The sequence below is a fragment of the Pseudochaenichthys georgianus genome, chromosome 3, assembly GCF_902827115.2.
Source record: "Pseudochaenichthys georgianus chromosome 3, fPseGeo1.2, whole genome shotgun sequence".
Classification (NCBI taxonomy): Eukaryota; Metazoa; Chordata; class Actinopteri; order Perciformes; family Channichthyidae; genus Pseudochaenichthys; species Pseudochaenichthys georgianus.
Genome location: NC_047505.1, coordinates 25,244,203 through 25,270,261, shown reverse-complemented (window position 1 = coordinate 25,270,261; position 26,059 = coordinate 25,244,203). Strand labels below are relative to the sequence as shown.

The window sequence follows — 26,059 nt, the reverse complement described above, 5'->3', positions numbered from 1 at the left end:
ACCAAGAACAGGTCAACATTAAACCAAAAAGAACAGGGAACAAGAACGATCATAGGAGCAGAGAGAGAGACTGTGAGGAGAAGAAGTGGGAAAAGAGGCAGTGAGGGAAACATATTTACTGACATCCATGGGCTGTCACCACTCTGATTAATGGTGGTTGGAATCCCTGCCTGGTGAAAAGGTGTTGTTCGGGTGTAGAGGAAACCCAGGCGCTGACCTAGAACTAATAGCATTCGATTTGAACAAGCTGTCCACAGCACCGGGCTGGAAAGAAAAGGAAACAATAAAAGTTAGAAATGGGAAACAAGGTGAGAAGGTTCACATGGAAACCTTTGAACTTTGAACACCTGGCCTGACTCCACACCGTGTCCAACGGACTATTCTCTATATAGTATGCATTTTATTCAAGTAGTGGTCAATACAACCTTAATTGACCTTTTAAGGTGAATACATGTGAGATTCAGGGCCTGTGAGCATGCACAACTGAGGCTGTTAGGGAATAATTTGCTTAGGTATTCAACCTTCGACACAGTTCATCATTTTCTCCTCTCACTGTCTCCTTTCCCATGGCATAGTTCTACGGCCTTGGGTGTTGCTGCTATCTCTCTTTAGGAGGAGCAGCTTGGGCGCATTGTTGTTGCCAGTCTGACAGAGCACAAGCCGCCATGAGGTAGTTTACTGTTCAGGGACGAAGGTTCCCTGGCGCACATTTTTTCCTATGGACGAGAGCTCCAGTTAGATTCAGGGTCCATAATTGTTTAGTCTCACTGATGAAGAATGTTGATTATTACACTCCAAACTAGTTAAAACATCGAGCTGCAGAAGAGTTCTTGAGAATTGGTTTGGCAACCGCTGTGTCAACTCGTGACACACCACCTGTTTTGTCAATTCTCCGGCCGTAACTCCAAATAAACCGTCAGTGTTTGCCATCAAAGCTCCAGCTCTCCTCGTGCCTCTGAGTCCTGACTACATTGCTACAGAAGTTTCCCCCACAGAGGCCTGTTGAAATGTCAATAACTTTGCAGATATTTGGTCACAAACGCAGGTACTAGAGTTCTTCTGAGAAAGTTTGTCCTGAGGGAAGCATGGATCACTCACTGTACTCAGTTTAATGACAATGCATCCAATAGTGGGAAGGATATTTGAGTTGGGAAACTTGCCACGCAACCAACATATTTTGTAGAAAAAGATTAGGTGAGTAGTAAGATTACAAGTTAAATATTTAGTTTGAGCTCTTTTAGTTAAATCAGGTCTTACTTGTATATTCCATCAATAATTCAATGGCATTATAAGCATCAAAAGAAAGAAAGAAAGAAAGAATGTTTTATGTTTGTCCTTAAAGACTCAGCCCTTTCATGCACACAGGCTCAGAGAAAAAACTCAACACAATTACCAATAGCTCCTGCTCATGTTTCCTTTCAAAACACCACAAAAAAAGGTCTTGCTTCAAATATTCTGCAGTGCATTTGCCAGGAACATCATCCTGCCGTGGTTGTTATTGCTGAGGGCAACAGCAAGCCCAACAGCTGGGACATAATGAAGCTTTCAGGCACTTGTTCTCCCATCGTGTAGCGCCAGCCCCTGTCTGCTTCCACCAGATGTTCCAAGTTTTCCCTCCAAAAAGCTCTGATGCCAAAATGGGGACGATCGCTAGCAAAGCGAAGGGTATCAGTTAGCTCCACAGTTGAGTCATGATTATAGGGTGATATTTGGGTTAATTGCCTTTTTCATGTCCATTGGGGCGAGGCCCTGTCTTGGTTGTCATTTTGTGTATAGCTGAGAAAAGCAGTTTGAGTGAAACTAGAGCCGCTGTTATCAGCCTGGATATGGAGTCAGTTGGGAATAGATTAACATGATGTTATTGATTTATTGTTCAAAGATCAGGCAAGCTTTCTTTGTGAATTACTGTATTGTTTGGTTGTTGATGAGAGAGTACATTAAAGTGTGTCATCATGTGTCCTCAAAGCAAGATGTCAGCTGGAAATGCCACACCATAAACCAATTAATTAAAGATGTAAGATAATGCATGGGCGGACTCCATCTTCACAGAGTCGGACGAATCAGCAGCCTCTCTGATAGATCAGTGCTACTGAATGGGAGCTACAGATGGACAGACCGCAGCAGATGTTTGTTAAACTCCGCTCCATGTCACATGATGACGGAAAGTAATAGTTTATCCTGGAGAGGAATAGAGACCACTGAAAATGTATTATAATAATAATAATAATACGTTTTATTTCGAGGCGCCTTTCAGGTCGCCTTACAGTGCATTTAAAACTTAAAAAACAGCTAAAACAAAAACGGAACACAATTTAATCGAACCGACAAGGCAATACAGCAGCATAAAAGCATAACACAGGCAAGACAAGAGTGTGGAGTGACGGAGTGAGAGGGGGATCTGTAATAGCAGGTTGAATGTGTTTTAGCAGGCCAGTTTAAACAGGTGGGATTTGAATGTCGTGATGGAGTCAGACTGTTTGATGTGTGGAGGCAGAGAGTTCCAGAGCCTGGGTGCGGTGCAGCTAAAAGCCCTGGCTCCCATGGTGCTAAGGCGGGAGGTGGGGACAGTCAGGAGTCCGGCCGAGGATGAGCGCAGGGAGCGAGAGGGGGTGTATTCCTGGAGGAGGTTTGAGAGATAGGTGGGGGTGAGGTTGTTGAGGGCTTTGTATGTAAGCAGAAGGTTGTTGTAGTCAATCCGGTGCTGAACAGGGAGCCAGTGAAGTTGGATGAGGATGGGGGTGATGTGGTCAGACGATTTGGTACAGGTAATGATCCGGGCAGATCCGAGTTTTGAATGATTTGGAGTCTGTTGAGTAGTTTTGTGGGTAGGCCAGAGAGGATAGCATTACAGTGGTCAATCCGGGATGTGACAAATGCATTAACCAGGATTTCGGTGCTGGATTGTGAAAGGGATGGGCGGAGTCTGGAAATGGTGCGAATATGGAAGAAGGCAGTCCGGTTGATGTTTTTTATGTGGGGTGCAAACGAAAGGGTGCTGTCCAGGATGACGTATTGATATCAATGACACCAGTTTGTGTCATCTGTTTGGGAATGCTGATCACTTTTTTTTACTTAGTTTAATATTTCATAATGTGTGTGTGTGTGTGTGTGTGTGTGTGTGTTGTGATGCATTTTCTGTTAATTACACCATGCAATCTACCCCTTGTCGGTGGAACCATGTTGCATGCTAACTGAATTAATTGAGATTAGTTGTTTTTACATTATGTAATTAATTTAAATCATATCAATTATGCTTCACTCAGTTCCTGTTAAAGTGAAGAGGGAAATAGTCAAAACCTGTATTCCGTTTGGGAAAATGAAGAAATCTCTATGGGCTATATGCTGTCACTGATCAATGCACATTTAGAAGTTAAACATCTGGCAATCCGCTGGAAATTGGCTTCTATGGTAACATTGTGTTGCCATCATCCTCCCATCATTAGCTTTCACCATTGCCCCAGGGTCCATAATGTCGTTGTCTTACATGGAGTTGCAGTAAAGTGATGTTACATGACGTTTCTCAACTCTTTTTATTGAAGTAGCCTGCCATGCAGCCTGCTTGTCCTATTCCATGGGCACCACAGGGAAATGAGCATGATCAGAGCAAAGGCTTGATGACATGAGGTTTCAAATTTATTGCGTCAAACATCATTTAATTTTGGGATTAGTCAAATAAAATGCATCACACACTCGCAGAAAAAGCTCAGCAGTGGTGTAATCGTATGGAAAATGGGCTATTTGGTATCGAGCCAGTTGCTTTTATACATTTCCAGTCTCATTTTTGTTGCGAGACGTCAATCTGCTTCAATTTCTGCTCACATCTGTATGAAGCACAAAAGGTTTAACGCAGATATTCAAAGTTGCATCATTGCTGCACTAGTTTTAATCGAATGTGCAGTCAAAATGATTAGCCACAATGACTTAAATTATGTAGTTGTAATTACAAACAGATGGGAGGCTTTATTTGCACTTTAGGCGGTTGTGTGCATGGGAAATGCAGTGTGAACAAGAATAATTAAGAAGTTAAAGTCCTGTTTTTTTCCAAGTTGTGTTTAAACTATCAACACTATGATGTAAATTTGTTTCAAATGAGCTATATAGTTATATGAAGCTCTGCCTGCAGCCACCATCACCTTCAAGACTCAAAGTTGTAAAGATACATAGACTTTTTATGTATTTATTGAGACCTCAGTGTAATGGAGGGAAGCAGCGTGTAAAGGCTGAAGTGCCTCATGCTGAGGAGTTTCATGATACCCGAGGGCTCATTGGGACCGTAACCAATCGAGTGACGAAGACTGTCCTTTCTGTTTTAGGGTAACATTTCATTTGTACTTTACCTTTAACTTCCAGAGGAATAACTAATTGCCAAAGTTCAGGTTTTCCCTTGGGATCAGGGCTCTCCAGGGGGTCTAAAAATATGAGGGTTTACATAATAATGAAAGAAAAAAATACAACAAGAATTACTGTTACTAGTTCTGACTTTTCTCAACTCATAGAATAGAATTGGGAGGGATGAAACCCTCTTTAATGGTCACACATGCAGAGCACACAGCACACACAGTGACATTTGGCCTCTGCATTTAACCCATCCTAGTACCAGGAGTCTAGTACTAGGAGCAGTGGCAGTCATGTCCACATTAGTGCCATATTGGGAAAGGGGTTTTTCATGAATAATGTATGTTATTTCATTGTGCATTGTATTCATGACTGCCAAATACTGATACCTGGGAATCAACGCTCACTTGCATGACAATAAGAACACAACATCCACTTGTACACAGGCAGTATCATAATCCAAATTGCAGACGATAATTACATTGAATCTGCCTCCACAGAGGATGAACCTTTTTCATTTTAGAAACTCATGAACTTCATCCTGGCAACTCCATTATAGTGGTATTGCAAATATGAACACAATATGTTTAATAGCTGCAGTTATTCAACTTTGACTTGTTTCTTTATTTCAGCAATGCGTGGCTAAAACTGTTCATTACTGCTCGGTACAACGCCAGTCCTCTGTTGGACTCCAAACGTCACTGGGGCAGCTCTGTGTTACAGTATCTTGTTTTCCACTCTGATTTATTCTACTAGTGCAAGGATGAAACCTTTATTGCCAGTAAATGACCTTAACCTCCTTTCTTCCACTCCACCTTTGTGCTCTCCAAGAAATATAACAAGTTATCAGTAAGTTGTGTATTCTGTCTTAACACTCTATTACAGTGTAATGAATATTTCATCCTCTAGGGGCCGCTAATGGGCTTTAGTGTTTAACCTATTAATGAGAACAATGATCAAACTACTTTCATTACTAGCTGCCAGGGTTTTTCTACATTTGTACTTTAATTTGGATGGTTCGTCTGTAGTTAAGTAGTGATCAGAATACCTTTTTTGTCTTTTAAATGTCCAGTTTCTCCCCCCCCTCTCCTTTGAACCTGGTTCACTGCACACACAGCCCACAACAGGGTGAGTTGTTAGCAGTTTACTCCATGCACAACAGAGGTCAGTAGAAGCTGCTCTTGCATGACGTTAGCCCATCCTCTCCATCAGTGCTAGTGTCACGCTGAGTGCTGTGGACTAAAGTTTCCAAAAGATGCTGTTGGTGTGGAAGTCTTTCTTTAAGGTACCATTAACAAACAGCTTGTATCTTATTTCCACCCTACCTGATTCAGCAAACCTGCAAGCACAGGCGTGCTTTATTTATGCTGGCGGATTTTATGCATGACAGTTTTGCTGAGAGGAAAAAAAGTTCCCCCTTCCCGTCTTCCCATGTTTCCCCCATTGATTTTGGCGCTGCTATGATGTGAATCTGAGCCAGAAGTGTCACTTAGATGAATCACTGTTAGTCCAAGCTGGCATAGCTCGGCACTGACAGAAGGGAGGATTCCACGCGGATCAAATAAATACAGATGTGAAGTAATTAGTTGTATTCCCAAGGAGCCTATTGTGTGCATGTTAAAGATGCCAGGGATCAGCTGGCTTTACCACTAGCAGCTTTTATCAATTTAAAAAGGAACGGAAACTAGGTGGGTCAGAACGGTCAGAACCCATGTGGCTCCGCACGAGACGAGTCACAACCTGGAAATTAGACAAGGTGAAATATCGACGATGCTTGAAGATTTAGAAAGGAGCTGACTTTTGTGATTCATCAAAAATAATCTGGCCTATTCTTTAACAATACTACATTTTCTAAATCAAGCAAACATTTTAAATTCCGAGGTAAATATATCGGTACAATTCATGCACCACATATTGCTAAAACTGAGTGTGGTTCCTAAAGTCATAGCCAGGGACAGTTAAACAACAGTTTATTGCATTACTTATTTTGTTGCATTTACTCATTTCCTTTTGATTTAACCTCGATAAACCTACCTACCTTAAAGAACATTCTCATTAATATAATAAACACCTCAATAACATTTTATATTTATTGACAGTCCCCAATATGGTGATGGACCTGTTTGAATTTATTTTACAACAAATGCTGTTGCTTTGGTGCTTTGCAGCATTTTGAAAGGGCACATCAGGATAGAGACCTTCAACAATTACAGTAAAACACGCTTTGATCTCCACTCAGACCAAAAGCTCATTTGAAAAAAAGCTCTGCTTTAAGTGCATCATCTGATAACAAAAGCAGTGTACATTAGACTGCCATTACGATTAATGCCACTTCCTTGTGAAATTGAAACCCACTTTTTGTTGCTCTCGCAATTATAGGCCCCTTCAGGAGGGGACGCATTTATGCCTAGCAGTTAGCAATGCATTGATTTAATACGTTTCTAATCAGGACATACAGCTTCAGGGCCTAAAATGTTAATTTTTCCTGCTGCTTACAAAGTAGCCTTTGATTTTCTGTCACGGCAGTAATTACAGTGTTTTGCCACTAGATAGGGAGAGAGCTTTGTCTCCTCTAATTATGAGGCAATCATTGTAGTGCCAGCATGTTGTTCTCACCTTTTTGTTAATACTATTTGAATTTTATTTGTACATCTTTCGGCTGTTACCTTCCCTTCCATGTCATACTGTGACACCGGTAACAATGTGTGTGTTTGTGTTTCTGAGTGTATATTTGGAGTGTAGTAGTATAGTGACTGTAATTGTTGTGGTATGGGTGCTGTTAATTACTGGAGTAAACGGTTGAATCACGGCCAGGGCCCTTTGTGGTTGCAGAGTGGCGGGCAGCAGAGGAGAGAGACAGAGGGCTGGGAAATTGTTTTTACCATCTGGGGACCGAGGGAGAGAGAAGGGGAAGCAGAAAGGAGAAAAGGGGGAACAGCGGCAGACAGAGAGGCCCGATTGGTGGCCAGAGCCTAAGGGTCCGGGGGTCCATATGGAAGGAAACACTTTGCCTTGCGCTTTATTGCACACCTTGCTGTTTTAATCAATGGCAAGCCTGTTCACAGAGCCTAGAGCAGCAGTGGTTGTTTCTCATTGTCTGACTGCTACTTCCACTTTTCCTGCTCCACTACACCCCAACACTTCTTACCAAATCTCTGAAGAGCTGTGCAGCACTTTCAGGGCCTCTCTGGAAGCTGGAGAAGTGGATGTGCTGTGGTGAAAACATTTACACTATGCGCGAGGTGAAAAGACCCCTTTTTTGTAATGATGATTTGATACGCTCTTGCTCCTGCCTGGCTGCGCTGCTCTAATTTCCCACCAAAGCAGGGATAAGAATGCAGACGCCTGCTGTGAGTGGAGTCGTTTCTTAAAATGGAGGACACCATTCCATCTGAATTCCATTTGAGTGTTAAAAGTAATGGGATTAGGCTACAAAAGGCGTGTTAACACCGAGACGCTGGGACGTGTGCTAATAGCACCATAAAAGTGCCAGCCAGGAGTCGTCTGACTCCCTTGTAACCTCATCCTGGTTGCAGGCAGTTTTGGTAATCACCCCCCTCAGACCTAGCACCACGATCAGGAGTGAGGAGAGGAGCCTGTGACTGTGTGGGAGGTTGAGTGTTTGGTGTCTTCACAGAACTCGTTGCATCAATAAGTCATTAAATTAGACTCATCTTGGGAAAAACATGTAGAGTTACCTGTTTGAAAGTGAAGTCCTGCTGTTGTTGTTTCATGGGCAACATCTTAGATAAGTACCAACAGAGCAGCAATCACACAGTGGAGTGCTACACAGTATGTCATGCATCTGATGGTACTCGATGATTATAAGGACAAATCCATTTAAATGGAGTTTCACATTGTTTGCTGTGAATTATGGCAACACCAAACGCGAGCATGAATCAGGGGTACGAAACACTACAATCTAAAATAAATTACTAAAAACAAATGTCATCATATTGTACTATGGACTTGAGATGTAATCAACACTTAATCTTTCACATGCAAGTAAATGGTTATACATTTCAACTGTGTTTAACTTCAGTAGTAACCCAGAAGGATGTTTTGGATATCAAATATATGGCCTGAAGAAACCTCATCATCCCTAAGAAAAAGTGTGCATTGCACTGTGATTGGCTGGTACAGCTGCATGATGTCAGTCAGATCTCACATGGCAATAAACAGGCTGCCCAACATAAACAGCATTCAGCATGATGTCTGCTTTCCAGAAGTCACAACAGTACACTGTCTCTCCTCAGCGTAAACTGACAGTCGCTGGTGTTTGGCCTGTTGTATTACAGCCTCTGCCATTACTTGGATTTGTGATTAAATGTAGCAAAGTGCTGCCGATAGCCGAATTGTCCAGCCACTCTCAATTACCGTCTAGGGAGGGTACCTGAGAAAGCTTAACGCAGCAATTAACAACTTAATTAAGTGCCACAGCCATTGTGGCACTTCTGGAGCCGTGCAACAAGGGCCGTATTGATTGCAGGGGATTGCCAGTTGGTCCCCGATTGATCGCCCAATTGATTGGCTTGAATAGGCATTCCTCAATGAGTCAGGGAAGAGGTGTGTGTGTGTGTGTGTGTGTGTGTGTGTGTGTGTGTGTGTGTGTGTGTGTGTGTGTGTGTGTGTGTGTGTGTGTGTGTGTGTGTGTGTGTGTGTGTGTGTGTGTGTGTGTGTGTGTGTGTGTGTCTTTAGTCTCAGAGGAAGTAGCCATCACAACGCCATGTGACACATTGATAATGACCTGCCAGACTGGATGCACGGCCTCTCCCTTTCCCCCTGGGATAGGAACGCATGTCTGATGTCAATCACTCACTCACTCACACACACACACACACACACACACACACACACACACACACACACACACACACACACACACACACACACACACACACACACACACACACACACACACACACACACACACACACACACACACACACACACACTGTCTCTTGCTTTCACACAAACACACACGCACACACACACACACACACACACACACACACACACACACACACACACACACACACACACACACACACACACACACACACACACACACACACACACACACACGCACACGCAGAGGCACACACACAGAGGCCCCAGGACTGTGCATGAATCCAAATAACATCTGCAGTCTGCTATTTTAAATACACCTGACAGCAACACAGTAATAAATACACAGTACAGGAACAATTGTGAGTAAACTGACACTTTGTTTGACTTCATTATTACATTTTATATAACATCTTTTATTAGGATATGATTCAAATGAAGTTACAAATTATGTTATGTCAGAGATACACAGATGAACACACGAGGAAAGACGAAATGACAATGCTCACACACACACACACACACACACACACACACACACACACACACACACACACACACACACACACACACACCACACACACACACACACACACACACACACACACACACACACACACACACACACACACACACACACACACACACACACACACACACACACACACACACACACACTCAGGTCCAGTGGTCCCTTAGGAGCAGTTACGATGCAGGGCTGGGCTGGATGTAGGTGGGAGTAAAGTGGTGGTAAGACGTCAAATAAACTGTCATCTCTTATTGTGTCAATGAAGTAATTCCCTTTAAATGCTTGACCCTTCACCCCGGAGGAGCTCGGCCAATTGCACCGTGCTCTGGAAGAGCCATGAGGTGATAACAAATTACTAAACTGAGGGGGAGGGTGTAACCGGTGGAGCCAGCCTCTACATGTTACACCACTTCACCAGGTAAAGGCTGTGTCCGAATCAATTATCTTGGTGCCCTTTTCATAATGAAAATTATTGTACAGGTTAAAAAATGTATCTCAATATTAGAAAGTTGTATTTCAATTTTAAAATGAGTTGGTCAGGAAGGGATTTCTAAAACAGCTCCTTTTTAAATTTCACTCATGGGGGTTCCTTATTTAGCCACTAGGGGGCAGTATTATATGGACAGACCTGAAGATACTGTGGCTCAATGAGATACTTTGACTTCCTGGGACAGAAGTTTTCAGTTATGATCATATATGTTTTTGGTGAATCCAACCTTTAAGTTGTGTAATGGCACTTGATTCTTGGGGGAAATGATGGCTGTGTGTACTTATGTTTGTGTGCGTGTGTGTGTGTGTGTGTGTGTGTGTGTGTGTGTGTGTGTGTGTGTGTGTGTGTGTGTGTGTGTGTGTGTGTGTGTGTGTGTGTGTGTGTGTGTGCGTGCGTGCGTGCGTGCGTGTGTGAGTGTGTGAGCGTGTGTGTGTGTGTGTGTGTGTGTGTGTGTGTGTGTGTGTGTGTGTGTGTGTGTGTGTGTGTGTGTGTGTGTGTGTGTGTCACAGTGCTTGACAGGCTGAGCCCTCCCTGTGCCTGCCGAGGTTCTGAGGTGGTAAACTTATGACCTGTAATTACATTGCTACGTTCCTCACACATCTCAACGGAGCAGGTTGGTCTCGGACACTTCAATTACCTCACTTCAATACCTCTGTTGCTCTCACATGCCCAGCAAAATCATAATGATGGTCTAGGGAATGGACTAAATCAAATTTTACTACATGTGCCACAAGAAATGTCGCCAATAGAAAGCCAATACAGAAAACAACAAAACAGATTAAACCTAATGTTATCTGGGAAATGGTATTATTTAACACAATTTGCATATTTCAAAACTTTTTGCAATTATTTATTAGAGGAAGAAAAACATGAACCCTTGTGCATCCCTTTAGAGAGGCTGTAAACTCCTCAATATGCAGACGTTTCAATGCTTAAACAAGGTAATCTGGAGAAATCTGTCAAGCAAGGCCAACAATACCCAGCACACATTTTTTGAAAATGGCCTGCATCAATTTGCATTCAAACTTGATGTAAAATAGAGAAGAGCAAAAGATCTATCTATTGGGGCAGATTTGAAGGTTGGGTCCAGGTCCCATATGTTTGCCCTTGTAAAGCGCTGTCACATTGTGGTGTAACGGAGCCTCAGCTGCAGGATTGCAGATTTTAATGAAAAAGTGGGGGCCGCCACAACCAGGTAAGACCCCAGGAGGTTGTATTTCCAGGGCTTTGTTATATCCCACAATGAAGCTGTGCGGACACACACTCAGACACACAAAAACACACAGGCACTGATCCAACCAGACGATGATAGCTGCAGTGGCTGATAACGAAAACATGTAGTAAAGCAAATGTTGGATGTTTCTCATCTCTTCCATCAAGCATATGACGGAACATCAGGTTATTAAATGCCCAGCAAATGTATATTTTAAGAATGGTGTAGAATATGAGTATTTTTGATAACAATATTAAACAGGCAGCCAGAGGTCTTTGTTCTTGGCTTATTGCTGGGTTCAAGGCTTGACTCATATAAACACTTAATAATTTTCTAGCACAAATAATGTTTTTTTGTCTTTTTTCTCCCATTTGTAACCAGGTTTGAATCAGTCAGTTTTCAAAATAGCACAATGGCCTTTGTATTTGTTTAGTTAAAAATGATAATAAATGGTACAAAATGATTATAGACCTGTTAAAAACACCTCCCAAAAGGACAACAGATTCATCAAATTTAAGTGAGACATTTCTAAGTTACTTTGTATTAAATGTAACACAATTATCACACACCTACATTTGGCAACAGTACGTCTCTTTCTTCACGGACACTATGGCTTATTGTTTGTCATCAACATATTCCAATCATTTTCAATCTCATAGAAAGCTGATCCTCCCAGGGTCAATTTACTTACTATTATTTCATCAGATTATTTGGCAGTCATAGTTACTAATTACCTTTTAGATTAAGATTTCAAATAAAAAAGATTTATAATAAGGATTAAACCAGTTTAGATAAATTAGCAGTTTTAGACCCAAATAGGTAAAGTTATAAGATGTAAAGTCCTTTGAATAAATTGCAAACATGACCTAACAATCTGTGCATTGCTTCATGCTGACAGTATTGCTTAAATACAGTCTGTCCTGCAGATGCTACGTAGGGAATTGCTGGGCATAAAAACGCTGGGCAGCCAGTATTGGTTATTGTGAGCAGAAGGTCAGACAATAGGCAGGAGGATAAAGATTTTAGTGCGTTGGCAGTCAGGAAGAATCTTATCTGACAGGAGGGACACAACAACCACACTACAACTTTCCGCTGACTCACTGAGTTACAACGGTATCAGGTGTGTTGTCTGCAATACATTAGACAAAGGGTAGGTAGGTGCTAATGGCCTAAGTGATTAACCACAACCCGTAAATAACTTGCCGTCCACAACACACGCTGATCACAAATAAATACTATTGTGAAATGTTATTGATTCTAAAAAGGAAACAAAAGACAGAGGTCAGCTAGTGACAGCTTCCTTGCGGCTTTTTAAACGTGTCTATTTCAAAGACCCTGAATGATGGGTTTCTTTTTGGTAACTGGGAGTTAAGCAAATGAATCTGAATATTGGGGGTAAGGTATCACATTAATTAAGATAGATCCTTTGAATACACTTCAAGAAATATTCCCAGGTTTAAAGTAGTGGGCTGATATAAACATTGTATATGATTCATTGGCTGAAAATATATTCAATATATTATTATTTTAATAAATTGTTTGATTGTTTGGCATTTTATCCTACTAATATTCACTATGCTTATGTGGGTGTATTCTGTAATGTCTCTAAACAATATCCAACATTTAGTAAATCCAAATTCACCTTGAACACGATTTGCAGTTATAGTGATATCTTAATGTGTCCTTTTAATTTACAACTGCAGCCTAAAAATGCAACATTTAAAACACTGATTAATGTAATAAGAAGGCAACATTTAAATAAAGAAACTAGGAACATGTTCAGTTATTCCTTTCATTGTATTATTGGTTTTCTTCCTTACTTTCACTGTTCAGTTGATTGTGTTGCGCTTTATATGACATGTGAGCACTGACCATGATGAGTTCTTTCACACACCAAAGGTCAGAGGCATCACTTACAGAAAGAGAAGCACCCCCCCAAACACTCACTAAGTCATTTACCTCATTCCCTATCAATTATTGACAGGCAGTTGTCAGATGAAAAGGCAGCCAGACTTTCCGTTGATCTGTTTGATGAATATTTCAGCTGACAAACAGGCTACCTGACACTCTGCACAAAATCAATGTGTGGTTAGAAAGAGGGGGCCCCTCTTGGCCACAGTCATGCACATATGCATGCACATGTACTGTATATACAATTACAGTGTTGCTGTTGTTGCTGTTCGGTTCTTAATGTTTTACTTACTGTTTATTTGCGTTGATGTCCCCCTCAGGGGTGTCCAAACTTTTTTCACTGAGGGCCACATACACATCACTTGCCTTATAAGTTAAGTTATAAGTCAGCGTATTCAATCAAATGTAGGTAAATTAAGCTTGATACCTGAATATGCTTTAATTAAAAAAACACAGCTTTCCATAGGGTTTCATTTATTTTGTTGGTAGCTCATTCCTTAAAACAGAAGCCTTAGATTTCTTATTATAAGGGGACATAGGAAGGGTATATATAAAGCTTGTTATGTAAATGAGTAATGACTAAGATTTGTTAGAAAATGTTTTCAACTTTAATTGAATTAATGTATTTGAACATTGGGTTTACTAACACATGTATACTGTAACATTTATTTTTTACAAGTACAATATAAGACAATGTGGCATGAGGCAACCAAACTATGCCAGCTAAGAAAATACATAATAATACATTTTCTTTAAAGTTATCATCATAGTCATCATGGGAATCATCAGTACAGTGGGAGCTTAACATCATGAAAAGAAAGTGAAATCTTTTATGGCTGTAACCATTTCTCTTTATGTGAAAAAAGAGCACCGTTTAGTCACATCTTGCATTCAATAAAGTCACTTGACCACAGCAGGAACGAGGAGTCAATGGTGATGTGTTATTTATGTCACGCTCAGTTCAGAAGCATCCTCTATGGAGGAGACATACCCCATAAATTCTTCTATGGCCCCTTTGAGCAGGTCAGGAAGGCACCAATATTTCCTCTTTATTAGAAACAACAGAAACAACATGCAGCCATAAAAAGGACCTCAGAGGTGAATCTGAAACACGAGGATCGGCAGGGAAAGCATGCTGCTCCCAAAGCTGAAAAGTAGTCACACAATCCCTTTCTTCCAACCTGCTTTGTCCGTATATTGGTGCATTTCCTCATAACTCTTACACCAGTGACTCACAGACGCCCCATGCTTCATCACAGGTCAACTTGGAGATGAACTTTAAAGGAAGGTGTAACAATTCAATTCATATCTGCTGAAGTGCCATAACCCTCTACATATCCTGACCTCAATTTGGAGTCTGCCTGTTGAAGGCCCATCTGTGGGAGAGGGTATCGATCTGAGCAGGGACTCTGGCAGCGTCAATAAACAACAGGCTTCAGGCTTCAAGGCTGAGGAGACACATCTCTATTTCAGCTGCAGGGTTCGCATCTGGATACCTGAGTTGGGACGTGGCCATGGACAGATGGTGGGACATGTTTTTTTCTTGTTAAATTCACAGCAGCTCCTTTGTAAGACAGGAGCCAGTGAAATATTCCCTAATGTTGGTTAAATCAAGGTAAATAAGGCCTTAAACCACCACAAGCTTGTCCATTTTTACATTGAATAATTACCATTAATGGTAAGGGACATGGTAAATAGAAAGCTACCAAGTAACAATCAATATCTCCGAGAATGATCGATGCTTAACCAGCAGACAAATAGTATTTCAAGACCTTCTATATCAGCATTACAGTGAAGGAGGACAGTGCTGACTTTGGCTCATTAATCAATAAACACAACAAGCCAACCAATACATTTGACATAGACTAATGGAATAATCATCATCATTAGATGAGGAAGAAAAAGAAGAAACAGAGGCTGAATTTGTATATTTAATTATGCAACAAAAAACAGCTATAAACGAAAATTAAAACTACAGTAAATTAGTAATGTAATTGTGTTGCTGTCTTATTTTACTGGCTTTTCCCTCTGCTGAGAAAGTTAAATAAGTGCCTCATATATTCAGAGTCAAACTGAGCTCACTTTGTGCTAAGCAGCTTGTCAATAGAAAGAAAATAGGAACGGGGCAAAGGAGGAGGTCTGATAAAATGGCTTTTAATTACCAGACAGCGGATGCTGGCCTTCCTTTTCCACTCTCTCCTCCCAGCTAAGTCAGGAGTTTGATTTCTGATAATGTGGATTGCTGACTGGGCTTCATCCTAGTTGCCCCTAAAGCAGAAGGACCTAGTGTCAAGTCCTGGGAGAGTATGTTTGACAAAGTGCCATATAGATCCTCTGCTTTTCATCAGAGAGCAGTGCTGCTGGAGGCATTAATCACAACGCTTGATGGCGCGGCTTTGTTTTCCCTTTTACCCTCCTGTAACAATTAGGCGCAGTAATAATTTCAGGCATTACATGGAAATCAATGGGTCTTTAACCTAGCTGTTTGTACAGGTGTACGAGATAAGATAAGTGCAGGTCGATGCAATGAACTTGTAACCTTTGTGTTTATGCGTTTGTGGGTGTGGTTTGTGTGTATGCTTGACAGTTGACGGGTGAACAAGTAGTATTCTTACTCAACTGTACTTGTACCCAACAGAAGTAATTAAAATGGAGTTACTTTAGTCACTAATTGTTAATCTGCACACTTAAAAAGATATGTACATGCTATGCTCTATCAAAAATAACACCATTCTTTAATATATTATAAATATAAATATGATATATATTTAAAGGGGACCTATCATGCAAAATGCACTTTTTGATGTCTTTTATACATACATATGTGTCCCCGGTGTGTCAGGGAACCCTCTCTCTTTTCCTCCGTACCCAAATCTCTAAAAACGGGGGTACAACGGAGCTGATCCAGATTTGCGGCCGATATGACGTAATATCGGCGGCGGACCCACAGCACTATCAGAAAGTTGCTGTCAGAAACAATGCCTGACTGTGTTCACATTAGCATCGCTAACACTCAGAGCTAACCTGTATTGGAGAGCATGTGTGTGAAGAAGCAGGAAATAAAAAGGAACTCACCTTGTGGTATAACCGGCAAGAGAGAAAGCCTTTGAGCTCCATACTGTTTCAGAGATAATCCTTGATAATCCATGATGATTCAGCTATTGTTTAACCTCTAAGTAATTACATTCAATATATTTTAGAATTGACAGGAATTATACAGATTATAATTAATTTCAATACATAAATTTAAAAAATATGAGTATTTGAATAAAATCAAATAGATTTAAATGCTTAAAAATAAACTCTACCATGATTCATTTCTGTGAGTGCATGATATGACATTTCATCACTGCAGTATCTGCCGATAGAATCCATGGATGTATAATAAGGGTAGAATCTCCCGCATGAGCAGGCATAAACTCCGCCCCTCTTTTGTATAATTTTTTTTTTAAAGCTTTATACATAAAATCAGCACTTTTGAAACAGGAAGTGAAATAGAGGAATATGAGGCATGGCTAGATGGCTCATGGCTGTTTAATATTTTGAGCAAAACACTTACGACATGTTTTTAAAAAAAATTATATATCTGAGACCTATGCTATTGCCTAAAAAAAAAAAGGGCTGATCCTTCATATACCTTTTTTAATGCTTGAAAAATATTTTGCTGATATACAATTATTATTTGTTTACCTTGAGGATGTCTTTTTTTCAATTAAGATGGTAATAACCGACAAAGAAGTTCAGCTTCAGGCCAACCAGAGGCAGAGACTTTTGTTCAGCAAATTAGTGAAACCTAATCTAGTGCAATGGCTGGCACAGGGTACGTCTCATTGATATTGTTTTCAAGTGCAACATTTCCAACCAGACCTGAGACACAGACACAAGCTTTAACACGTTCTTATCATTACACAGAACACCGGTAAACAGACTTGAGTATCAGCTCTGTGGGCAGAGAGCTGTAAATTAACAGAAAAAGAGACTTCATGTTGCGCAGGGATCAATGTCTTGTTCTTGAAACTGCAATCAGAGTTCTTCGATGAACGAGCAGGGAGGCTGATGCGGCTCCTCAATCATAAGGCCCTAATCAACAACGGTTTTAAGTGCCCCTTTGTTTTACATTCAATTATACACTAATGACTTATGCCTAGTGGAAACATTTAAATACTAATGCTCTGTTAATTTAAACTGAAAGAGGTAAAAAACCTTTTCGGAATACTTGAAAAGCCATGGTCGTTATGCTGCTCTGTACTCCTTTTACCTTTTAAAATGAGTTTAACTCAGGTGTGTTGTCGATACGGTTGAGGGGCCTCGTAAATTGTTCATCTTTACAGCTTTGAGTTTCTGTGAAAGTGAAGATATATTCATTCATTATTCAACAACTTTACAAGAGGGATCTAAGGTCACTTGTGAAAAGAATATACACATCAGATACCAACCCATAAAGCTATTGTATGCTTAAAATTGCACTCTGTTAATAAACTTGATCTCACATTAAATCCGTCCAAGGTGACAATCATTTATTTTATTGGAGCATTCAATATGTTCAGTTTAATTGTACATGGTGTGTGTCCCAGTGATGCATTCAATCACTTTTCTTTGCAAATCTTTCCAGTCTAACTCCAATTCACATGTAGAGTATAAATAGGATCTTGGTTTTGTCAGTAGTAAATAATGACTACAATAAAATATATCAAAAAAGAAATATCCACTGTACAAAGATCAATTAAACATTAGACTGTTGTTAGTCAAGTTGGTTAATCTTTTTACCATATTGGTTGTTGGATAAACAAAGTCATGCATAAAACAGTTGTCCTGAAAAGTATTATTACAACTGTTCTACAATTGGAAAGCTTTTAAATGTTTTCTTTTGTAGGAATGGCAGGAGCACGGACTGTCAATTAGTTCATAATTTAACGAACTTAAAGGTCGGTTTCATAATGTGTAAATATTTGACATTTCGATTTTTTTTAAAGCAAATTTGAAAGAACACTATCTCTGTTGGTCAAGTTGGCGCAACAGCCTTCCTTATCTGGGCTTGTGAATTTGACAAACAAGCACATGTAAGAGCCTTTTTGTGGTTGCAGTTCTTCAACATAGAGCCAATTGTAAGTAGCCTACTATACATTGTAAGTATAGTATTATACAGTAGTACTGAATCAGTGATGTTCACTGCATTTCGTTTAAGTTGTATTTAAATGTAGTGAAGTTAAAAGTACCATATCTATCTAGTAAAAAATAAACAGAGTAAAAGTAGCATATACAATCGGGTAAAGAACAAAAAACTTGCTTTCTAACTGAATTCAGTACAGCAATGAGTGGTCTTTTATTTTGAAACTCCCTGAGCGGATGTTGATTCGGAAACGCTGTTGGAGCAGTTATGTTTCCTCAAAACTAGCTTCATGGCTAAATATCTAGTGTAACACTTCGCCCCAGAGAGCAGGCCAACACATATTCACATCAGAAGCTGAATATGTTACGCTGTTATGACCTGACCGTGAACTGTTAACGTGTTTAAATCTTCGCATCACTTGAAAAAAGTGTCTGGACTGAGCAGGATGCTAGCATGTGTCGTTAGCAAACCAATACAGGAAATTAGCTTGTTAGCTAGTCAAGTGTTATCATGAGGCTTAATGTTCCTTCTTTATGCTCATCCTCGATTTAAATAACCTCTGCGCAATGGACACCGAGGGAATAGTGATCCGTATAAAAACGCCGGCAGGGGATATGGACTCAGCCGTTGACTGTCCATCTCTTCTGAACTTCAATGACTTACTTGTGAGTGTTCAACATGCTAACAGCTAGCTAACTGTCATTTAGTGTTAGCTGTTCACAGTCATAAACAGCTGTACAGTTACATGGTCACACTGTTTCTGTGTTGGAAGATGTACTCGGATCCTTCACTTTAGTAAAAGTACAAATACTTTAGTCTTAAATACTCCCACTATGTGTAAAAGTCCTGACTTTTGTACTTCAGTAAAAGTACAAAAGTATTGGCATTACAAATTCATTACAAGTAAAAGTAATCATTCGGCAAAGTGGATATTTTCAGACTAATATAAAGTGCATAAGTATTATTAGCTACATGTACTTCAAGTATCAAAAGTAAAAAGCACTCGTGATTCAGAAAGACTCTTTTCACACTATTATAGTATTATGGTTATGATTTAATCCTGTTTTTATTGATGTAATAGTATTTTCGTGTTGTAGTTTGTCAATGTAGGCCAAATGTAAATATCAATATATATCATGTGTTTTTATATGTTTTTAATGTAGGGTTAAAATAAAAGTAGTGGAGTAAAAAGTACGCTATTTGCTCCTGTAATGTAGTGGATTAGAAGTATAAAGTGGCATTAAATGGAAATTAAAGTACAAATATGTCAAAAAAACGTAGGTACAATACTTGAGTAAATGTACTTTCTTTCACATCACTGGTCTCAGGCAAACTAAGACGCACTAAACATACTAAAAGTTACCTGTTGATCAGAGGTGAGAAGTAACTGAGTACATTTACTCAAGTACTGATTTGAACTTAAGTACGATGTTGAGATACTTGTACTTTACTTGAGCATTTCCATTTGATGCTACTTTGCACTTTTACTCCACAACATTTATTTTGTACCTTTAGTTACTTTACAGATTTGAGTTAATGATATGAAATATAATCAACACTTAAATAATAATTTAGTTCCACCTGGAGTAAATTCACAAGCTACCCTGCAGTATACAAAGGCATTACAACTATCTGCACCTTTACCAGCTTTTTGATAACACTTTAATGATCAATCATTATTATCAAAACATATCATATATATTATTCTGAAATGGGCCAATTTTGTATTTGATAACATTTTGATTGCAGGACTTTTAAATGTAACAAAGTATTTGTACACTCTGGTTATTCTACTTTTACTTAAGTACACAATCTCAGTACTTCTTCCAGCTCTGCTGTTAATATAATTATTTCATGTGTTATATTTCTTCTGGTTTTAATTTACTCTACCAAACATTTTCAGGTTGCAATCAGAGATGTCATGCCTGAAGCCACTGTCACAGCCTTTGAATGCAAGTATCTCTTTCTATCTATCTCGATTAGGGATGCTCCGATCGCCAATTTCGGGGCCGATCGCCGGAATCAGTATCGGCCGATGCCGATCCGATCGAGTGGGCGGGGCCTAAATGGAAGATTTAAACATCACTTTAAATCTTCCATTTAAAGTGATGCTTAAAACTCAGTTGACTCAGTTGTCATTCACTGGAGCTGCCACAAACAACAATCAACTTAATTATTACATTCAATTTATGTACATTATTCAAGTTTACATTCACTTTGAATAATAACACGGGAGAAATGAGCGGAAGCGCTCTCTTTTCCTCTCTCCCTCTCTCTCTCCCCCCTCTCTCCCTCTCCTGACAGCCTGTCAGTATCTCATGCAGCTCACTGATCCAGTAATGAGTGACCCGACAATGAAGAATACATATATTTATAATAACTAGTTTAGCTTGTTCCAGAGGTAGATAAAATAGCTAAGTGTGTTAGGTAACTCTTACGGTACGTCCACACAGCAGCTTTTCAAAAATCTTGAAAATCTTGGAGCTGGGCGTGTCTGAAAGCTTGGGGATTTTTTGCAAGCAACGCGACCAACAACCAATCACATGAATCTCCCGCCCCTACATACAAAGCAAAAAACCCCAGGGATTTTATGCGAGCAATATATATCCTCCTGGGACCCCAGGAAAAAAAATGTCTTCATATTTCCTTTTTTTTGTGATTTCCTACCTATTTAGGGTTAAAAAAACATCTTGCAATTTAGACTTTTTTTATTTTATTTTATTTTAAAATGTTACAGTATGTCCACTGTAGAGGACGTCGTGACCATATTAGTTTGAAAAGACAGCCAAAATGAACAGATGGACTATGTAACGTGTTATGGTTATAGAGTGATATTAATACAATAATACATTCACCTTTATTTAAAACATGAATAAGTAATTGATCTGAATATTGCTGTTTATTTGGTCAATACAAAACTAGCTTGTTTTTTGGTGAATCTTTCCAGATCTTCAAAGACTTTGTAGTCAATGTAGTGGGAAAGTACCTCATTGACTCCAGTCAGCACGGGCTGTAGGGTCATCTTGACTAGTTTTATGGATGTTGTCTCCATTTGACCATGCTCATAGAAACAAAGCTTGCATTCCTGAGGCAATTCTCATTTGTCACGGCTCCACTTAAAATAAAAACAACAATAAGACATACGTGCTACTCTTGGCCCACAGGGGGCCATGTCTTTCCAGCTCGTCCCTATCTGTCTCTATGTATCTATCTGTGCGCTCATGGAGCATCCTGCATCTTTCCCCCCCTTCTTCTGGACCCTCTTCTATCCCAGGTGTGAAATCCTCATCTCTCTCATCATCTGAGAGCTCAAAATCTTAATCTCCCTGAACTATCTGGTACAGAAAATGTCTGCTTCAGTTCCGTCTCCTGCAACAATATTGAGTCATAAAGTCCATGAAGATAGTCCTGACGTCCACTATAATGGACATTTATAAAAGGGCTGTTATTTGAAAACTTGAATTATTTAATTGCTTTCAGAACTAATTATATAGTTCCTCACATGTTAATAAACAAGAACATATATGATTTTCATGGTAAAAATGACAATTATTCAACAATATTTGACTTCTCCTCCTGCTTCTATACAATTTTGTTCTTCGTATGCCAGCCATTTTGGATGAAAAGAAAGAGGAACTTCCCAGCATTCAATTTTAACCAATGACATATCACTGGAAAGACCAGGATGTCCTCTGTACAGCACATCAGGGATTCATAGAGTAGCTCAAAAGAGTAAAAGGAGATGCATGTTAACAATATGTCCACTACAGTGGACATTTTCAATGGGCTGGGTCCCAGGAGGATATATATATATATAAACTCCCCAAACAGGCGAAAACCTACCAGTTTCACCCACTGTCTCTGCCACCTCCCTCCATGCCTGGTTCCTCCGGTTTGTATCCCGTTAATAGTTCTGGTCGTAAAGAACCGGGTGATTTGCTACCGTAATTTCTCGTTTGGAATATGAGGAAATGAACTGCAGTCTGGTTCTCCCTGTGTGTGTGTTTCGCTGCGCTTACCGGTCCGGCGGGCGGAGCTGCAGGATTTCTGCTTCACACACGTTGCATACCACTATTTTACTGTCTTTTTCGGACACCTTAAAATAATGCCAGACCGGTGAAGCCATTTTGGCGAGCTTGTTTTGCCGCACACAGAGAAAAGTGTCATGTATTTTACGTCATGCGATTGGCTCGCGATCGGCATGTTTAGAGAGCACCGATCGATCGGAGCATCCCTACCGTTATATTTATTAAGTTATTTTTCTGTGCAGTTTTGACAGAGAAAAGTACTCCTTTTACAACGTTAATTATATGCGTATAGTCAGTTTTAGTGTTTGTTATGATCAAGTATGAGGATCTAACAGGTGATCATACTGACTGTCGATGTTGCTTTGCTTTGGAGTTAACCTCATATTATGAGATGCAGATAAAAGTAACATAAATGTGTTTCTCATTTCTGTGAGGATTATAAAAAGTTACAAAATCTGCTAATCCTTTCTTTGTCTTTTATATGGCATACAGCGGCGACTGTTTCGCTCATAAAACTGTAAAATGCACATTGCATTTCATGAAGGTTTTTTGGTTATCACTTATGTCTTGTAAAAAATAAATAAAGTATCGTTTCCCTTTTTGTAAGTACTAAAATGTTGCTTCTTTTCTCTTTTTTAGTTCCTCAAACTGATGAGTTTCTATATGAGTGTGTAAAGACGACTTTTATCATGCACACACGGTTAACTGTCTTAATAATATGGAATGCGTTGCCTCAAATATTTTGCATAAAAGCTAACCTGTTAAGTACTATTGATATAAAATTAGTTTAATTTTGTGTCAAAAACAATATTTGCTATTGTACAGTTTATGTTTTTATTATTTATTTAAAGGTAGGGTAGGTAAGAATGGAGAAACCAGCTCGAGTGCGCAAGAATTTGAAAGTGCGCAGCCCGGCTAAAATAATTGGTCATGCTTTTTACAGCGCCACGGCTTCCACAGATGAATTTTTTTGATGTAAGCATTTCATATATTCATTGCTATTGGGATGTTAAGAGCATTACAAGGAATATAACAAAAAGTGTTTCTGAAGTGAATTACCTACCCCACCTTTCACTAATATTTTGATGTTTAAAAATATGCTTATTTGTTTTCTAGATGAAGACGAGGTGGGGGACAGAATCACCGTAAGAAGTGATGAAGAACTCAAAGCCATGTTGTCGTATGTAAGTATATAATGAGTTCATTACTTATATTTGTTTCAACATGTGTTTTTGCCAATTGATATGGGCAGTAGAATATCATTTTGATCAAAACTGATATTAAGGTCATACAGTATGTCACTGTTGCCATTTCTGTATTTAATGTAGATACAACATCCAGTGCACGTCTGAACTCTTTTTTCTGTGCAGCATTTCCAATACAATTAAAGTGTCTAAGAATATAATGTTTATGTTGTACAGATTGTAAGCATTTCTAAGTCACTAGGACATTGTTTTAAAAGTCCTGTCTGAGTGCTTTGTGGAAAACAATGAGAGCCACTTATTTTCTTTTCATTTGGAAACAAATCTTTGAGATGGACAACTCAAAACGTTGGCACAACTTGAGAGCTGTCTGGCAAGAAAGTGGTTTAAAGGGACAGTTCAGCCTAAAAACAAATACACATATACCTGTAGAGATTTGAATCAATCTTTTTGTTTTGTTTTGAGATGCAAGGTGTTTGAAAAAACTGACTGTAAAGAAAACTGCTTCCTCCTCACTATAGTAGAACTAGATGGCACTCAACTTGTAGTGCTCGAATGTCCATACAAATTCATAAAGAAAAACTCTTCAGCAATTTATTTTTCCAGAAAATAAACCACAGAACTTGTTTTGAGCAGTTTCATGTAGGAAATAGTAGATGCAGCGTAGATGCTAGAATGTGCCCATCAAAGTATAGGTCAGGTCAAGAGCTTTGCAAAAACTCAGGCAAGTGGCTGCCCTATGACCTATCCTAACATTAACCATTCAAGGTCAAAGTCTGCAACTCAACAGCCTGAAGACTCTGATGCCTCATCCATTTGTGTGTAAAAAAAAAGTGCTAATTTGTTGTCTTTAGCAACCAAAGCACACATACACACACTTTCACTACCAATTCCCCCACCGTGCGCTGTGCATTTTCATATTCCACAATACTTACTGTTCATGCCACGGACAGTAAGAGTAATGGCATGTAATGGGCTTTTCTACGAGGTACACTGAAAGCTAAATGAACTGTCAATTTTTATTATTTATTATTCAGTACTTAAAGTTTTGCCTCATTAAAGAGCGAGGCCCCCTGGGCTGCAGAATTGTTCAAAATCTACTTTCATCTGTGGATGTCTTTTACCCCCCATCAGCTCACAATGATGCTGCGCGAGCCACAGGCACAATTTATACTCCTTGTTTTTTGTCCATTTTTCCATGCATTCACTTGTGGTTGCTTTTTAATCATTAAGTATCATAGGGTAGCAGGGTTATTAGGCAAAAAGAGACAGCTGTGGTGCCAATGAGCGTTGAAAAAAACCGGTATGAAAAAATGTATTGACCTCCAGCTTATTTATTCACACATCTGGGTCACAAGTTCTGAGGTTCTTTCGCCTTGCTGTGCTTTGTGTCTTGTTCAAGTACCTTTCTAGGAAATCGCAGTATTCATGTACCAATAATGTTTCACTGGTTTCCTGTGCTGGATGTTTTGGTATTTTGGCGTTGTTTTTTCTTCCAGGAGATGTATGAATGCATTATTTACGACTGTGGTACTTTAATACTAATTTGATCTATGATGCGGTATATCCAATATCACCAATAGCCACTCAAAGGTGCATTTTTAAATGGCAGGAAAAGGAATTTGCAATACAACTATGAGCTATAGTTTTAGTGTCTCTGTTGGGCACATTTTTGTGTGCGTTATCATTGATTTGGTTCAAATATTTTGTATTAAAATATTAATTTACGACCCTGACCCGCATTACAGCTATTGAGTATCCAAAACTCTGCACTGCTTTGTCCACAGATTTTAAAAAGCCACATGAATTTCTGGCAAACAAATCCAAGAGCCGTTTAATAGCTTTCTGCTCCTCATGGGACAGGCAAGTGCATAAAAAGCTGCTGATCACCTGGAAAATACGGGCTCACTCAAATATAATTTACACTAGTCGAGTAGTTTAAATCTCTTATGCAAGGGCAGTCATTCAGCAGTCATTTGCATTTGTTTTCTTATTATTTGTTCATGATGTGGTTGTTGCTGTGTTTGCCATTTGGCCTCCGTAGAGACCCAAGTGGATATTTTCCTCAGTGTTGTTAATTCCAGGTGAGCAGACAGCCATTATGTGAAATTAAAAGAAACCTGCTTGTAAGGTGAAAGGTGGGACATTTCATTAGTCTCTCATGGTTGCCTTGTGTGTGCATTATTTTCTCTGTGTATGTTTTTGTGATAATCCATTACAACATTTCTACCCAGATTTTTAAATCTACCAACACTGCACAGTGTCTTTTTCTATTTCATTCACGACCTCTGCTTAAACATAGCCTTGCGAAAAATTCATCCTCCTTGTTGCAGAGCAAAATTAATGCTCAAATTCAGAACTTAATTAACACCAGTCGTCAGAGGGCATTTATT

At 39.5% G+C, this 26,059-nt stretch overlaps 1 protein-coding gene across 3 annotated transcripts in view; it reads left to right on the top strand.

The window, feature by feature from the left end:
• Positions 1-18,690: 18,690 nt before the first annotated feature.
• The window catches only part of map2k5 (mitogen-activated protein kinase kinase 5), a 53,690-nt gene continuing 46,321 nt past the window's right edge, over positions 18,691-26,059 (top strand). For 2 of the 3 annotated variants that reach the window (XM_034107485.2, XM_034107491.1), the window contains exons 1-3: positions 18,691-19,101; positions 20,340-20,388; positions 23,581-23,648. In XM_034107485.2, coding sequence (XP_033963376.1) covers positions 18,970-19,101; positions 20,340-20,388; positions 23,581-23,648 — 249 coding nt within the window. In that variant the 5' untranslated portion in view covers positions 18,691-18,969. Of the gene's footprint in view, positions 19,102-20,339; positions 20,389-23,396; positions 23,440-23,580; positions 23,649-26,059 lie in introns of those variants that run through there. The other variant, XM_071206475.1, reaches the window with a different exon arrangement.